The 17,222-nt window shown below is 40.0% G+C and overlaps 1 protein-coding gene across 1 annotated transcript in view; it reads left to right on the plus strand.

The window, feature by feature from the left end:
• Window positions 1–17,222, plus strand: part of COL4A2 (collagen type IV alpha 2 chain) — a 140,820-nt gene that overhangs the window by 107,766 nt on the left and 15,832 nt on the right. Inside the window, exons 20-33 of the mRNA XM_083836221.1 lie at window positions 529–621; window positions 958–1,124; window positions 3,160–3,232; window positions 3,319–3,425; window positions 4,534–4,735; window positions 5,530–5,589; window positions 6,389–6,451; window positions 9,977–10,084; window positions 10,762–10,983; window positions 13,201–13,362; window positions 13,932–14,102; window positions 15,224–15,367; window positions 15,968–16,093; window positions 16,437–16,618. Of these exons, the coding sequence (XP_083692347.1) occupies window positions 529–621; window positions 958–1,124; window positions 3,160–3,232; window positions 3,319–3,425; window positions 4,534–4,735; window positions 5,530–5,589; window positions 6,389–6,451; window positions 9,977–10,084; window positions 10,762–10,983; window positions 13,201–13,362; window positions 13,932–14,102; window positions 15,224–15,367; window positions 15,968–16,093; window positions 16,437–16,618 (1,880 nt within the window). The remainder of the gene's footprint in view (window positions 1–528; window positions 622–957; window positions 1,125–3,159; window positions 3,233–3,318; window positions 3,426–4,533; window positions 4,736–5,529; window positions 5,590–6,388; window positions 6,452–9,976; window positions 10,085–10,761; window positions 10,984–13,200; window positions 13,363–13,931; window positions 14,103–15,223; window positions 15,368–15,967; window positions 16,094–16,436; window positions 16,619–17,222) is intronic.

Consider the following 17,222-nt stretch of genomic DNA (forward strand, 5'->3'; position numbering starts at 1 on the left):
TCTGAGCATACACATTCCCTGAACCCCTCATGCTGGTCTCCAGCCAAGCAAATACATGTGCTCCAGCCAGTTCCTGGTCACTGGAGTGCTCCAGCCATGCAGTGCAGTCATGGCCAGAGGGACAAAAAGCCTGACAAAGCTGGTCTGGGGGGACTGTCCCTGCTGAGCAATACCAAAGGTGGATTCTTTGCAAGCAGATGAAAGCAAGCAGCGTTAAGGAATGCAGAGACAAGCGAATGGCCCTGTTGGAGTAGGTGGTTGTGTCAGTACAGACAGGCAAGCAGGATGAAGCTTGGATAAGTAAGGGGGCAGAGGGACCGTTAACAAGCAAACGGAAGTTACTGAGAATAGGTTTGGGAAGCTGTGAGGAGGGGGAGACAAGAGAAAAATAACAAGCTGGATTAGACAGTCAGTGGCATTAAGGGTTACAGAAAAAAAGGCAGATGCAGCCCATCTTGAAGAGGGAGGAAACAAGAAAAGTAAATCTAAAATACATTAACTTATCTTTTTATTCAATTACACGTCTAGGTTCTCTCTTTGGATTAAAAGGACAGGAAGGGACACCAGGTAGACCTGGCACACAAGGTTACCCTGGGCCAAGAGGACAAAAAGGACCCAAAGGTAGTTTATAATACGTAACTATAAAGATGCTCTACTGTTATGATGCTATTTACTGTGTATAAATATAAATAACTGATGTTATTTACTGTGTAAAACTTCTATTGTATTCAGTTTTAGTTAAGTTGAATTATGACACACTCAGGGAGTGATGAATTTGATCTGAGGCTAACACAAGTAAAGGTGTTAGTGTCTTATAAGAAAAAAATAAGCACTTTTCCCAAGTATTTGATAAACTGCTCAAGTATTTTCAAGTACATATATATATAATGGGTACAGCTGAAAGTGTATTTGTTGTGACAGAGTGTTCTTTCTTCTCTTTCCAATCCATGTCCTTAGGCGAAGAAGGGGATTGCAGTAAATGCCTTCTGGGTGATGAACTCCGAAGGGGCTCCACTGGCCCCCCTGGCCCGCCTGGTTTTCCAGGAACCCCTGGCCAGCCAGGGAGAAAAGGAGAACCTGGTGATCAAGGTCCACATGGTATTCCTGGCTACCCTGGAGCAAAAGTGAGATATTTGTTTCTTTGACGCAGTTTTTTATGCCTACTGAAAAATTAAAAACAGCTATTCTCCATGGGGAAAAAAATGATGAAAAGTACTTTTTTCTGTACCGCCTCAATAGTTTTCAGATTGCTACAAAATACTGAAAGCCAAAAGATGCTAGGATGGGGATTAAAATGGAATATTTTGAGAAGAGCAAAAGATTTCCACATAATCCAAAATATACTTTCCATTTAAACAAAGCTGTTTCAGCAAAACACTTTCAAGCAGCTGTAGTACTGATTATGATCTGGCCAGAAGGGTAACAATTTCAGTAGTTCCTTCAAATTGTTTCTAATAAGATGCATATGTCAAACGGATTAAATGTAAGGTTCCTGTTTATAAATACATACGGTCTTCCTAAAAAACACTGTCAACAGCCCTGAAAAGAGTGCTTTGCTAATAATAACAACGTAGTACTTTCAGTTAGTGCTTTTGGCTTTCTGAACATAAAACAAACTCACTTGCAACTATCTAGATTTTGTTGTTTTGTTGTTGGTTTTTTTTAGAATTAAAATAAAATAAACTTTGGCTTGATTGTTGCTGTAAAAAAAAAAGTTATAAACTTTTTTCTGAAAATTCAAAATACTTTTATGAAAATTTATATTTTCTTTGAATTGTGAAAAAAATGGCAAAAGTATTTTTGAAACTTTCAGTGTTGAAACTTTGGTTAAATTTTTCAAATTTGCAAGATTTTTTGCCTTTGAAATGAATGATTTCTGTTCCAGAAATCCCAGAATTCCAGAATTTAAGACATAGAATTCTATCGAATTAAGACATACACAGACATGTCATATTATAGCAAAATATCACCCAGCAGCAAAGCACCTTACCTCAGCTTTTGGTCTGCAACAAATTCAACATAAAACAAGTTACCTTAGTTATTTTTGGTCCATATTCTTAGACAGAAGTGACTGCATAATTCTTTGAGTTTGTTCAGTAAGTTTCATGTACAGATAATAAATACATTTCATTTAGATCAGGTCTTTGTCAACTTAACGAAAATAAATTTTTATCCCAACCAATGGGCATTCTTTTCTGTAGAGAAAGAGAAATTAGAAACAGCTGTAAACCATTTCAAAAACACGTTATGTGCTAAATTGCATTATGCACATCTAAACGTTGAAAGCAAAAAATAGCAAAGTGAATATCATAGTATTAATGCAGTGTTATTGCTGAAAATTTCTGCAGTTATGTAGTCAATGACATAATTCAGCATCATATTAAGTTCCTGGGTTTTCTTTTGGCCTATATAAAGCAAGGTTCAAAAGAAGCATCTCTGCATGGGTGTATAGATGGGGCTTCATTGTCCACTGTAGCTGGAAAATACATACAGGTAAAGCAGGATCCTTTTGCTCAAATTTGGTCTCCCCCTTTAGACTTACGAAGTGTGAACCTGTATTCTTGAGATGACTTGCAGCTGAGATACAGTTTCCATACGTGCTTTTTACCAATGCTTTTTCCACCATGCTTTTCTTTTTCAGAGAAGATTGGAGAATATCAGTAAAAGAGTGATGCAAAAGATACCGTATTAAGTAATTTATGGCAAAGGAGTATTTTAAACAAAAAATAAATGCACCGGGAATTCCCTTCATTCAATGTCTGCCTTGGAATTCAGTAAAAGGAAGATAGGGAAAAATGACTGATGGAGAACTGATGCAGTTCTCCAGTTGCAGTCATCTACAGGACTCGAACTTACGAAAAGCCACAGGTCTCCCAATGACATCCTCATGCAGAAACACCCTACCATGGCACACAGACTTCGGTCCTAGTTTGTGCATGTTAATAAAGATTCAGACACAAGAATGGGATTACGGGAGAGGAAACCATACACAGAGAGTAACAGAAAAGCAGTAAAATTTAAGGAGGGTTGGTGGTTTTTTGTTTTGTTTTGTTTTTTAAAAAAGTTTTTAAGCAGAACGGTGGAAATACAAGTCTGTATACTTATTCTTTAAGAATTTCTGTTTCTTTTGTGTGTTTTTTTCATTGTGTGTAACATCAGGGATTGTCGGGTCAAGAAGGATTTCCAGGACCAAAAGGAGAAAAGGGAGATTCTTTTTACATAACTACTAAAGGTAGAGTAAAAGTTCTTGTCACCTGTATTTTGCATTATTTATACCTTTCATGAGAGAGAAGTCTTACAATGAAAGGTCTACTTTAGGCACCAAAGGAATCCGAGGAGATCCTGGGCTTCCTGGTATCAGAGGGGGAGATGGTTTTCCAGGCAGAGATGGATTAGATGGTTTACCAGGACAGCCTGGCCTTCCAGTAAGTACACATAATTACTAATGCATTTAATTCTGAGGAGTTATGATCACCAGGTTGTCCTTCACACACAAAGATGCAAAACTAAACTGGCTGTGCTGGTTATTGATATACAAAAAAAAAAAAAAACCCTCAAGGTTTTTTGGAGCCACCTTTCACTTTTATTTCATTTTATTTAAGCAAAGAACTGGTAGTATATAACTCATTTAGGCCAATTTGATATTAGAGGTTAGTTTGTGATAATTAGCAGTTTATTGTTATCCAACATTGTGTAAGCCATTCTGTGTGATAATTTGATTTGAGGGAGTTAAAAGCAAAAATCAGTACAATTTTACATCCTCAAAACGTAGGTCATGTTGTCATATATGCTTTTGATAGCACCTCGTCTAAGTAACTGTAGCCATCAAGAAGTTAGACACGTAGTCTCTGTTGGTCTTCCAAGATCCGTCTGTAGGCAAAAGAAGAGTGACTCATCTCACAAATGTTTTGGACCACTGGGATGCTCTTGCCTCATATCTGAGGATGAGCTAGAGCCATTTCATCCAGTATGGACCACGGTGGGTTATACTGCCAGTAAAAATGGTACTTTAATTACTTCTGTGGATGGAAACATTTTCCAGTGATGTTTTAAAGATGTCAATTCAGCATTGCAGTAACATCACTAGAGTAGCAGAACAAGAAGAACCAGCCCATTTGAGCACAGTTTTACGTCAGCACCTCTCAAGATGTACGAACTAAATGCAACACCAGAACTAACCCTAATTCATCATTAGCGATGCATGTAGTTTCCCCAAATCTACTCAAGGCATTTCAGAAAGGGCAATAAGGCTGTCCACAGCAGTGACACATATTGCCCAAATGCTCTTCATTGGCCATCCTTTTTAGGGGAATGCTCCTTCTAAGAGAGTTTCTCTTATGCCCTTGGTGTTGTGGGGTCTAAATTAATGTATGATAATTTCAAATATATTTTATTTGCAATGTTGATATAAAGAGCTTGGATGCAATACAGGAGGAATAGCTGTCTGTAAGATGTTATTCATGTGAGTACCTTATGTTTGAATTTTGTTTCTCAGCAAAGTTAGGAGTGATCATCTCTATTCACTTCCCACAGGGTGATACTATCAGGGGCTTCCCCGGCGATCCTGGTTATCCAGGTGAATTAGGCCCAAAGGGCTTTCCAGGGGAAACGGGTCTGCCAGGTGAAGGATTTGTTGGTCCAAAAGGGTACCGTGGTCCTCCAGGTGACCATGGAACAGATGGAAGCCCTGGGCCTCCAGGTCTGCCCGGTCCACCAGGAGAGCCTGGCCAACTAGGTAAGAAAGATGACTCTGTCTTGTATCAAATCTATGGAAGATCATTTCTAAATTGTGTATGGCACCAGTGTTGAAAAGTTAGCATTTGGTGGAGGATTATATGGGTAAAAAGTGATTGCTTGTATTAGTTGTCCATAAATCTTTAAAAAAAAAAGAAAAAATAGAAAGAAATACTTCAGAAGTCCCAGTAGTTTTATTGGTTTCATTTAAAGTATTGAAACAGCATAAGTGAACATGTTGGTGTCAGCAAGTAAAGTCTTTTGTGTTTTGAACAGCTGGAGGCAATGGAGCAATGTACCGCCTTTAGATGACTCACAGGGGGTTTTGTCTGGTCTACCCCATACAACATCATCTTTTAATTGAGCAGAGAAAATCACGTTTGTCCCTCAGAGCTCTTTGTAGTATCTTCACAGCTTTCTGAGCCTCTCACATTCACAAAAGCTCAGGTTTGGAGTATTTTTGTTTGACTTCAGGATGTTCAGCATATGAAAGGATGTTCAGAATATGAAAGCCTCGGCAGGAACCTGCCAACCCCACATATTGCATGGGACACATAGGCTCCTAATTTGAAAATCTGAAAATTTAGGTTGCAAGTCCAGCTCTAATTAATATGTGGACAGAGAGTTCCAGTGTTTTACAGCAAATAGGTTTTGTTTTAAGTAGTTTCTCCAATGCATAATACAAAAGAGAACACTTTATATGATGTTATAATATACATTTTGTTTAGAAATGAGAATGTTTTAGGATTTTCCGCTTTTAAATGATAACTATCCTTTCCCATTCTTTGCTCATAGACTGTGGGCAGGTCATCGAAGACTTTTCTAGAGGAGATGGAACTGAACCAATATGGTCAGGTACTGAACATACAAATGGCTTGAATATATTTCCATATTTAGTCTTATGCAACTCTTATAGCTTGATAAGTTCTTTCTGATGACTGGTTTGGATACTCTTAATTGTAAATTTTTTGAACTTCAGGTCACAAATAATCATGCATATACAGTATGTAGCTCGAAAGTAATTGAATCAAATTGAAAGTATTATAAAATTCTTGCAGTTTTACCTCTGTCATCCAGAAGTTCTTTGTTTCATTTTTCCTGAGTGTTTATTGTGACAAAATAATGATTACCATTCAATATATAGCAACAATCCCAGAAATGAAATACCAAAGAGAAATTAAGAAACTTTTTTGAAGAAGAACTTTGAGTAATGAGTTTCAGTGCAACTTGACATTTAAAGAACCTTCAGTTGTACCAAAAATTGACTTGGTTTATTCAGGGGTACAAACTGCCAACAGGGAAACGAAGTGTCTCTCTTATTCTGATAAATCAGCTGTCCTGGAATAGCTTTCCCATGCCAGCCTAACTAGAGCAGCTACCATAGCCTCTGTAAAACAGGCAGAAGAGCAGCTCTTGATTAAATTATTGAGATGGAGCTCAACTTGAGTGCCACCCAGAAAATGCCACCCATAACCAATGTTTTTGTGTTGTGTTTTTTCTTTTCTTTTTAATGAAGAATAAAACTTACAAAATTAGGCTTTTGCCCATTAATTTCATTCACCTGCTTTGACAATGTTGTCTGACCTGCAGGCACAGAGCTGGTGAGAGGCAGCGTGTGAGCACACATGGTGTGACAAACCATCTTTCTTTGCAGGTGGGGGCTGCGTGAGGCCACCAAAGGGGTCCCAGGGCAAGCCAGGACTGCCAGGAGCCACAGGTAATGGTTTGCCTTCACCTTTTTTTCCCATATACACAGTGTTTTGAGGGAGATCTTGCCAAACCTGTAAAGTCAGAAGTTTAGGAAGTTAAAGTTTAGAAGTAGCAGTGGAGGGAAGTACTGACCTGAAGAAGGCAGAGGGTTCTAAGCAGCACACAGCCCTGGTGGCTGCACCATTCCTAAACCAATTCTGCCTTTGTTAACGGGTGTCAGACATGAAACAGAAGGCAAAAAAGCACATTCCCTTTGCTGTTCTGCACATGCAAGTAAGTCAAGAGAGAAAATATACAAGTTTATTGGTAGAGAGTGTGTTGAGGTCTCTCCAAGCTGACTGGGCACCTCACAAGGAAAATCCTGTCCTCTGAGAGGAAGGCAATAAAGAGTTGCAATGAAGGACTGTGACAGCTTCTTACTGTTCCTCATGAGATATACAGAGTCCCTTCTGCAAGGGCGAGCCTAATCTCTTTAATTTGGCTTGGTGTGATGGGCCAGATTGTCTGATGCAATGCGGTTGCCCTATCTGGTGCACCGCGTGCCTTCCTTGCAGAGCTGGTCCACAACCAAGCCCAGAAGGACCATCTGGTGATCCTGGGCCTTCGCAGCACTTAAGGTTCCCCACCACTTTCCAAAACATAGAGGGCTTGGGGACAGGGTCTGAAGGACTATGTGAGATGGGAACTGAGAGAACCACAGACAAGTTGTGAGGAGCAATCATAAGCATTGACCTTGAAGAGGGAATTTCTGACCAGCACCACAAACTACAAGTTCCTGTAAGTTTATATACTTACAGCCTAAGCAATAAACCTGTTTTTTAGTAAATACTTCTGTCACCAGCTGACCAAAAAAAAAAAAAATCACTGGGTTATTCAGAGTTTGGGAAATGTAAAATTCTTGATGTACCCATTTCTGAACCGTTCCCTCTGTGCTTCAGGCAACATCAGAGATCTGGACTATAACATTTAAGGTCAACCTCTTTTTTTCCCAGCACAAGTTTTATTATGGCATGCATGGATTGATTTATAACAAATTCATGGATCTTAAAAGGGAGTGGTTTATCTCTATTGAAAGATGACGACTATCTCTGATCTGTGTTTCCTTAGTCCTAATGGCTTTAGTTTGACATTAGGATCAATGCTTCTGAAGACTCTTTTCCTTGTCATCTTCATAACTTTTTTCTAAGTAGGATTATTTGTTTCTTCTTTCCTTCATATGAACTTGGCAGTTTTTTTCTTTCAGTGAATGCAGTCAGACTGCTAGCTCTAAAAGGGCTGCATGCAGGTGATGCTGCAATCGCAGATTTGTGTGGTTTATGTTTTGTAGCTTTGGTTAACTCTTTAACAAATCTATCTTTATCTTCATTAATGTATATGTTTTATGAACATTAAGACTTATTTTGCCTTCCTGCCCTCCAAAAACTGGAAAAAGGCCCTTGCTGATCAGAATGCAGAACTCTGCTGCATTCTCTTCCTTTCAACTGGAGGTAGGTCTGGAACTGGAAAACTCGGAGGTACAGGACACATTTTACATCTTTTCAGTTTCTTGTTGCTGTAGCTGTGTTGGTCTGATTTCCTGGGGCGTAATTCCTGCCCACATTCTCCATATTGACAAAAGTACCAACACCTTTATAGTATTTTCATTCTCTGCTTAGGGTGTTGTGGTTTTGTCCTCAAGACTTCCTGCCTTCTTTTCAGCCAGGATGGAGCTCAGCTATAAACAATCAAGTATCTCAGTGTCCTAGTTGCTGATGACAGTATATCAAGCAAAAAGTCATCTCTATAGTCTCACACCCTCATGTTATTGTGTTCCTTTGAAATTCCTGGCAACATGCACAGTCCATCCTAAGTTACGTCCTGGTATTCAGTAGTCTCAGGACCTACATAACTGCTGTTGAATAAGATGCTTAAGTTTTCTGTTGCAAACGTACAAATAAAATGCTTGCAAAGTAAACATTGTTCTAAAATAAAAGCTCTTCTTAACTGCTGTTTGGCACAACATGTTAACACCAGCTAGCATCACGTATCGAATTACTGAAATACGTGGTAAGCAGCGGATGCATTCTCCATCTGCTGCCTTCTTTCTCTAACATGGCTTTTTAATTAGAACAATAATGAGCAGAATAAATGAAAGTCAGTTATTACAGATGGGAAACAAGATGAAGATGCCATTTGGGTAAGAGACGTGTTAGAATTTTTCATTGAGACCTGAAAGCCTAGGATTTTTCTTTTAAATTGCTTTCTGAGAAGTTATTGTTCATATAAGAGAGAACAATAGTCCTGTACTGCACTGGGAAAATGCTTTTCACACTGCATAGGCTGTTTATGTGCTTTTTAGTTCTGGCCTTTGAAAGGTTTCCTTCTCTGCTTTGCACACACACACACAGAGACCAGCTAAAACTGCAAAAATCAATGGTTAAATCAGAAATTCAGAAAACTAAAGCGGAAAGAAATATCAAAATTCAAGTGATATTTTCCTTGTTTTGTCAGAGTATTTATTACTTTCAGTGTAATAAATAAATGATTTGTAATTCGTGATGATGCTAAGCAACAACACTTAAAATGTTAAAGCATGTTCCTGACCTTCAGTCCTGAGCTGGGAACTTAAAGAGTTCAAGGAGCTAGGGAGGGGAGAGAAAGAAGGCATTCCATGGGAATTATTTCAAAGGAACTTTACCAGAAGTCTGGGTCTTAGAATGCAATTAATTGACGAGACTTATGCAATAAAATTATTGCATGAAAAAATACACAAATAATACAGTTTTATAAACATAACAGAGAGAAAAGAATCCTAGGAAATGCTTCCAGATTTTGTGATGTTAAGAAACAGTAATATTTGCACTTACCCAGATGTCAAATATTACACCACGAGGAAGCGAGGTCTCATTTTACCTCTCAGGAGATAAATCAATATGAACATGAGTTCAGTGCCAGAGGAACACTTTTTCAGGGCACAGCCCTTCTTTTACTACATAAGCTATAAACCTGCACTACTACAAAAATAGTAAGTAGGCTAGTTAATTTGTATTCAGTTTCTAGGATAAGTAGATCTAACCTTTAGCCTTACATTTCTTTTTCTGGTTATCTAAACCAGTCAGCTTTTGTCCTGTGATCAGTTTAGCAGGGAAGGGAAAAAATTGTTCCTCCAACATTATCTCACCTGTGCCCATTACTGTTGAGCATTCTTCCTTTGACATTGTCTTTTAACCTTAAGCTAAAAGGCTTAATTACAAAATATTATTTTAAAAGGTCTCCAAAAGCCTATGAAACTGATGATTTTCACCCTACTAGTCTCCATTATAATTAAAGTCAGGGGCAGTCCTTTCAATCCATGTTTGTAAGAGCACTTAGTTTTGATCTATCCTTGGGATCTTGAGTACAGTGTAATCCCATAATATTTTTTTAAAGTTTATCTTTGTACATGGAGACACATAATTATGATATTTACCACTACCTTTGCTTACATTACATGCAAATTTCTATTTTGTTTGTTTAGATCATCACTTCTTTTAATTTCTTTTGTATAATTTAGGTGCTAAAGGTGCAAGAGGATTCCCAGGTGATCCAGGCCCAGTGGGATACCCAGGGCTCAATGGTACACGAGGTGATCCAGGTCGGGAAGGATTGCCAGGTCCTCCAGGTATCTTGAAATAATTAATCATGCGTTATGTACTTATGACCTCTGCTACAGTCACAGGAGCACTGTCACCTTATTCCAGATCCATCTTCATTTATCTTCCATTCCATGATCAAACAATAAGCTATTATAAAAAATGTCTTTTTTGAAGCCAAGATGATTTTCTGAAGGTTCTCTAATAATGAAAAGTAATATAGACTTCAACCTTTTTCAACCTGCTTTATAGTGCAAAATTACAGATACAACAGTTCATGAAGTTGATGTAGAAATAAGGGAATTCAGTAATAAGACATTTCAGATTCCAGATGAAATAGAATGATGATTGCAGAAATGAAGAAAATAGTAGTATTAGTGTTTCTATTTAACTCTTTCCAGCATTAATATAAATTATACTGTTTATATTGAAGGCAGATTACTAGCACTTGAAACAATGAGGTCCAGTTTCCCAGTCTTCCTCCCATCATCTGTGGGAATGGGGACTTGCTCCCTCCCAGTCATTCACCAACAGGGTGGAAGATAGGCATGGTGGCAATGTTTTATCAAGAGTTTGAAGAAATTGGCGTTGGTCCTTTGAGATGTGTGAGGAAAAGCAGAGGCAATGACCCATCTGGTGTATCTAGGATTTGCGCTGCAACATCTATAGTGGATGCTGTGATGCCTAATCCCTGTTTTATTTATAGGTTTTATTGGGCCTCGGGGAGACAGGGGCCCAAATGGACTACCTGGACTACAGGGACACCCAGGCCTTACAGGAAAGTCTGGTGCTCCAGGACTGGCAGGACAGAAGGGCGTTCCTGGTGAAGTTTTGAGAGCAACAGCAGGTTCTCGAGGGGATGCTGGGCTGCCCGGCTTCCCTGGCTTGAAAGGCACACCTGGAGATCAAGGAGTACCAGGAGTTAGAGGTAACGGCTACTTCAAATATAGAAATGTTTGTGGTATAAGTGTAGCCAAACTACAGATAAGTGAGAGTAATAAGAGACCATGGCAAAATGCACTGGAGGTACCATAACCCCAGCATCAAAGGGTCTCTCACCCCTTCCCCATGTACCTTGCCTATTACCAAAACACCTGACTCCTCCAAATGCCTTCTGGAGATCCACTGCTTATGACCAACACTTCTTCACACTGCACTACATGAAATCAGCTGCAGTAGGATACCAAAGAACATGATTTTGCTCACCTTTGTTGTGTTTGGACACACTCTTTAGATTTTCCAACTGTAGTCAATTATCCTGACTTTTCACTCACATAATGCATAATACTGAGCTTACTTCCCACACCAGAAAATGTTCGGATAATGTGTGGCTTTGCCAAATAGTAGATTGCTTCACATCAGAAATTGTAAATTTTAGCTGAGAGGACATAATGTTTAATAATACGTTAATCATCTCTTTTACCTGATCAATCTTTGCACACTCTGGAGCAAGAAAATGATAGCATTATGTATTTATTCTTAATTATGAGGTGTTTGTTTTATTTTGTTATTTTAAAGAACATAAAAAACATGTCTTGTCCCTACAGAAGACAGAGAAAATCATAGCTTCTCTACAAAATCTGGCTTCGTCTCTCTCTGAGTTCAGTGGGGGACTTTCAAAAGGACCTGTGGGAGTTAAGCATCTCTTGCTGCACAGTTTCTGCAGCAGTTGGACATATAGTTAAATTTAAGACTGCAGATTACTCTCTTGCCCTGTTGTGGAAGCAAGGAAGGAGAAGTAATTGTGTGACTAGCTCAAAGCAAAGAAGTATATCACAGGAACTTATTTTGGAGACTCTTCTCATGATTTTCAATACAAATTAAAAAGGAAAAGACGAGCATGTCATTTTATCTAAGTTATTTGAAGTGAGGGGAGCTGATTTCATCTTCAGCAGAGTCATGGAGTGAAGTGATAGAATAAAGGCAGCTCTGCTGCACTGTGGTAATACTTGGAAAGTTTGAGAAAAGGCAGACAATGCCTCTAGACTATTCTTCTGAAAACAAGAAGAAATTCAAGGGAAAACACAGACTGAAAAAGGAAAAAAAAGTATGTGACTCTGCACCTTCTTTCTTAGCATTTCCGTAAAATTAAATTTTCAGTAATAAAAAATAATTACAGTAAAAAGAAAAATCATTATTAGTCTGTCAATTTTTTATATATTTCACAGTTCTGATCAAACAGCCAAAAGAAAAGGCTTGTGATTTTTTTATTTTTTTTTTTACTTTTATATGAAGTAGTTAGTGAATCCTTTATATCATCTGTGCCACTTAAATTATTCGCCCTTCAGAACGGGGAACTAAAGTCTGTAGTCTGTTGTTGTTGAGAAAACTCTCTGTATGTGAGCATTTAGGTTCTCTCTGTTATAAAGCACATCTAACTACATTCAAGCCTATGGGCCTACCCTGATGTAAAATCAGAATAAAGACAAACAGATCCACTTGGCCTGGATTTTAAGTGTCATGTACTTTTAAGGTCTTGTACACTACTGCTTCTCTAATCTGAATGGAAAATGTGCATTACTTTTTAAATCTTGAAGGGCTTTACTTTCATTTTAAAACCTCTGCTTTTATTTTGTAGAGATGTAAATTTTCACCCAATACATTAAGTGTAGAATCAGGGCCATTTTGCTCAGGAATTTGTATGAATCTTATAAAGATACCTTACATGAAAAGTTCTGAACAATAACACAAAGCAAGAACCCACTGTCAGCCTTCAATTTTTCCATTTCTGCCTATCGCATTTTAGAAAAGATATAGACATTGATTCTGTCTTTTGGTCAGCTGCTCAGTTGAGTTCTTACAAAGATATATGTGATAAAAGGAAAAGATCAGAAATTACAGAATTATTGGAGTTAGAAATGGAAGACACCTACTCTGTTTAGATCCACCTGGTAGCAAATTACTTCCATCAACTGGAAAGAGCCTATCAACCTTTCTAATGCAAATATTGAGATCAGTACTGGTATTATCAATGATTGAAAAACTAATTAGCAGTCTTTTAATTCACTTTTCCTGTTCTCACTAATTTTCAGAGGAAAAGCATATCCTGAAAGAACAGTGCACATATGCCTGCTTTGAGAAGTTACATATAATAATCAGCTTTCTAGATACTGATGCTCTCTAATGCATGATTATGGTATTTTAGGAGCGGATGGTAGCCCAGGCTTGCCAGGAGCCAAAGGTGATCCAGGGCTGCAAGGTCTCCCTGGTCTGATGGGTTTGCCAGGATCACCAGGAACACATGGATTCCCAGGCCCACCAGGGAACCCCGGGCCAGACGGCGGACCTGGGTCTCAAGGACCCCTCGGTGAGGAAGTATTGCTGTCCTGTGTCACTTTCTCCTCCCACTTCTCTGTGGCAGGGCAATTGTATGGTTTCCCAAGGGGAAAGTTAATCTTGGGACTGTGGCACGTGCCAGGCTTTAATTCCCAGTAAGGAAATGATGGTAGCGCAGGTACTGTGGCAGCAAATCATGCCGGTGTCACAAATGGGATGTGGGGGTGGTGATGGTCCTCACTGGCAGAGCTGCTGCTTTTCCTTCTGTAGCCACCTTCCAGGCCAGGCCAGAGCTTTCCAGTGGCAGACTGGGAGAACAGAACAACCAAATGGGAGTCGTCTGGTAGAAAAGGGGCTTTATTCTTAAATTAAAGAGGAGGGGGAGGTCATGTTGGGAGTGAGGATTGAACCAGACTGGTAGCAAGACTGGTTTACATTCATAATCATTTCTGAACTTCTTTGATTAAAAAAATCCAAACTTTTCCCCTTCAACTTGAAGCTGGTATGATAGCAGTTTTCTCCCTCTTGAGTTACCTTCTGTGAAATCATCGTGTATGTCCAAACGCTTTTAATCTCCCTTTTCACACGTTCACACGGCAGGTCCACCAGGTGCAAGAGGAGAAGATGGTGAGCAAGGTTTTCCTGGTCCCGTGGGCCTGAAAGGTCTGTCTGGTGACAAAGGTGAAACGGGGTACCCAGGATTGCAAGGTATACCTGGCGTGATTGGTCCCCCTGGCATCAGTGGAATGGATGGCTTTCCAGGAGATAAAGGTAAGCTCTGAACAGCTGCACTGAGAGAAATGATGTTCTTTAAAGCTGCTCTGTGCTGAAATGAACAGGCCACGTTCTCTGCTGAGCTACCTTTTTAAAACAGAACAGTTATGGTCACAGGCCTTACGTATTCCAGAATCACTGTCAGTTTTCCTTTGTGTTGTGCTCGGTGAAAATCTAGCTAGTGACGTGCAGCCCTGTTTTGAAGGGCAATGGCTGCTGTATCTCTTCTTTTGAAGAACATGCAGTATCTACTATTTGCTCTCTCCAAATTTTTTCCTTTGTCCCAGTCCTACCAGCTCTCAGTGAAATCTGAGATGTTTCTCGAAACCTTTAAAGTTTTTGAAAGTTAGCCGCTGCATGCTGAGCAATGCCAGACACAAGACCTCAATGTTGAATTTTAACAGGATACTAATCTTTTTGTATAAAGAAGGTGAGATTCACACTTGCCAGCCACAAAAGTGTTATATCTAATGCAAGTCATCTGCATCACAGAGGGAGTTTCAACAGAGTTCAACTCCATGCGAAGCCAACTAAAACTGAAGAGGGGGTGCATACCTAAAAATGCATGTTGCAATATCATCAGTTGGAAAGATCAGACTCAACTAAGACTTTTTTTCCCTAAGATTACTCTGAAGTGCTGATCAGCTCTCGTTTGAGAGGAACGATCATCTGCTTGTTAGCATGACCCATGTAAAACATCATCCTCTTGTTTAGAAGAGGAGTGCAGTCATCTTTGTTGGGAAAGGTCTGTGACTGGCATGCCCTATAATTGTGTCTGCGCAAGCAGAAAAAGGGGTTGACTGAAAATCCTGTATGGAATTTAGTACCTTTCTCTAGCTGTAGGACAGGTGTTGAATTGATTTTTCAGAAGATGATGCTAAGTTCTGGCCATCTCCACAACTGAGTGAAGCCCTGATCTTGTTTAGGTACCTACCTCTCAGAGAGCTTGGGTGCCTAATACAAAGCAGCACATTGCTCTAGGCATCGAGGCACCCAGAAGTAGATACTGCAGCAGTGAGGTTTTCATACAGTTTTAGTTGAGCATTACTAGCAAACATTTACTTAGTCTGCAGAAAGCTGAGCAAGGTAACACTTCTCTTCCCCTTCTTTCTTTAAAGGCTTAAGAGGTTCACCTGGCATTGATGGTTTCAAAGGCATGCCCGGCCTGAAAGGAAGACCTGGAATCAAAGGAATCAAAGGAGAATTTGGTTCATTCGGGGCTCGGGGCGATAAAGGCGCACAGGGCGCACGAGGCTTTAAAGGTATTTGCTTATGGGTGGTACCAGTGTTTGCTTTTCACATCTGGAGAACTATTTTGCAAGGGTGCACAGACAAGGACAACACATTTTTGACATAGCCGGGTTAGCTCAGACATTCCTCCACCTATTTCACACATGGGCCTCTGGCTGAGAGGCCTGGATTTTAAGCTCAAGGAGGGCTTTGTGGATCCTGAGCATGGTCAGGTTGGAGACAGACACCTCGTTACCCTGTTTATCTGAGTGTTTCCCTTTCACTGGAACTACCCACTTGTTTGTGCTTTCTCCAGTGTGATTTGGTTTTTATGAACACAAGATAACTGATCTGCTGAGAGGTAAATTATCTGTCGCAGAGGAGTCTGTGTCCAGCTCCCCAGAATAGTATGTCCAGAAGGTTTAACTCGGTTTTCATGTTTTCTTATGCTTAATTGTTCTGCTGACTTGTTGTATGGATGCAGACAACTTTTTATGCAGATGGGTTTTCCATAGCTTGTGCAAGGTTATCCAGTAATCCGTTTTTGCTAATTTCACTCTTCTGTTTTTGCTTTCCCCAGCACAGTGCCGCTGACTAGCTTATAAAAATATGGTTGTTTTCTTACCCTCTAGGTGACCGTGGGGAACAGGGTCCCCCAGGAGAGCCCCCAAAGCTGAAGCCTAGCATGATGATGGAAGTTAAAGGTGAAAAAGGAGATGTTGGAGAAACCGGCACCAAGGGATTCTTCGGCTTGAAAGGTCAGTGGTCACGACAAAGCAAAGCAAGCACATTCACGGCTATTGATCGGTGTCTAAGTATTTTCTCAGTTGCCATATAAAATATTCTCTGCTCAATGCACCACTGTGCTGCAGCCCACAAGGCTGACAAGGAAAGCTGAGCTCACAGCTGAGTTTCGTGGAGAGAAAACCCAAAGAAAGCACTTCGTGTTTATGCCACTTATGTGTGCTGCCCTGTTGTGCCAGCACGTTGTGTTTAGGGAAGGCTGCTACCATGAAACTTCTTCCACACAAGCAACTCCATATCGTCCTTCCCTGCTCTAGTGTTTTAAGTCTTCTTTATTTTTATTTTCCCTGCCTGCAGGTAGCAAGGGAATGCCAGGCCTCCCCGGTAAGACAGGAACTCCCGGGTCTCCGGGGCACCCCAGTTACGTGGCTGGTGTGAAGGGGGACATTGGTGCAAAAGGACTGACAGGTCTGAAAGGGTATCCTGGTCCAGCTGGCTCTCCCGGCATCAGAGGCTTCCCTGGCAGCACAGGAGGCAGGGTGAGTACATGCCCATGGATGGCAACACAGTGTCCTTTTGCTGGCATTCAGCTTCTCTAGAGAGTGGCATTCACCCCTTGAAATTGTGCCAAGCAGCTACAGCGCAAAGATTAAAATGCAGTAAAAATGGAATAAATAGACCAAATCATTTTCCTTGATCCTCCAATGTTCATTAAGCACAGTCGTTCCTCTTCTCAGTAGGAGACATCCAAATTTCAGGTGCCAGCTTTTTGCCTATAAGGACTCAGATTGCTCCATCAAGGTGCCTGGTTTTGTTACCATAGCTGTTGATAAAAAATATTCTCAGCACTACATTTACTCTTCTTTTTCTCTCCTACTGATGGTGCCACTGCCAAAAATTGCTCACTGTCACTCACCTGATAGTAAGAAGTATAAGAACCTGAGCTCCTTGAGCACAATTCACCATGATTCACTATGGCAGCAAAATAACTTACATTGAGAAAAAATGAAGTCATGCAAAAGGCCTGGCAGTAGATTCTCACATATCATTTATTTAATAGAGCCAAAAAAATATTGCTCCTTTCTCAGTTGGGTATGCCCTTAGATTTCAGTAGAACTTCTTCCTAATTAAGTACTACGAGAT

Source organism: Anser anser (genome assembly GCF_964211835.1).
Source record: "Anser anser genome assembly, chromosome: 1".
In the NCBI taxonomy this organism is placed as follows: Eukaryota; Metazoa; Chordata; class Aves; order Anseriformes; family Anatidae; genus Anser; species Anser anser.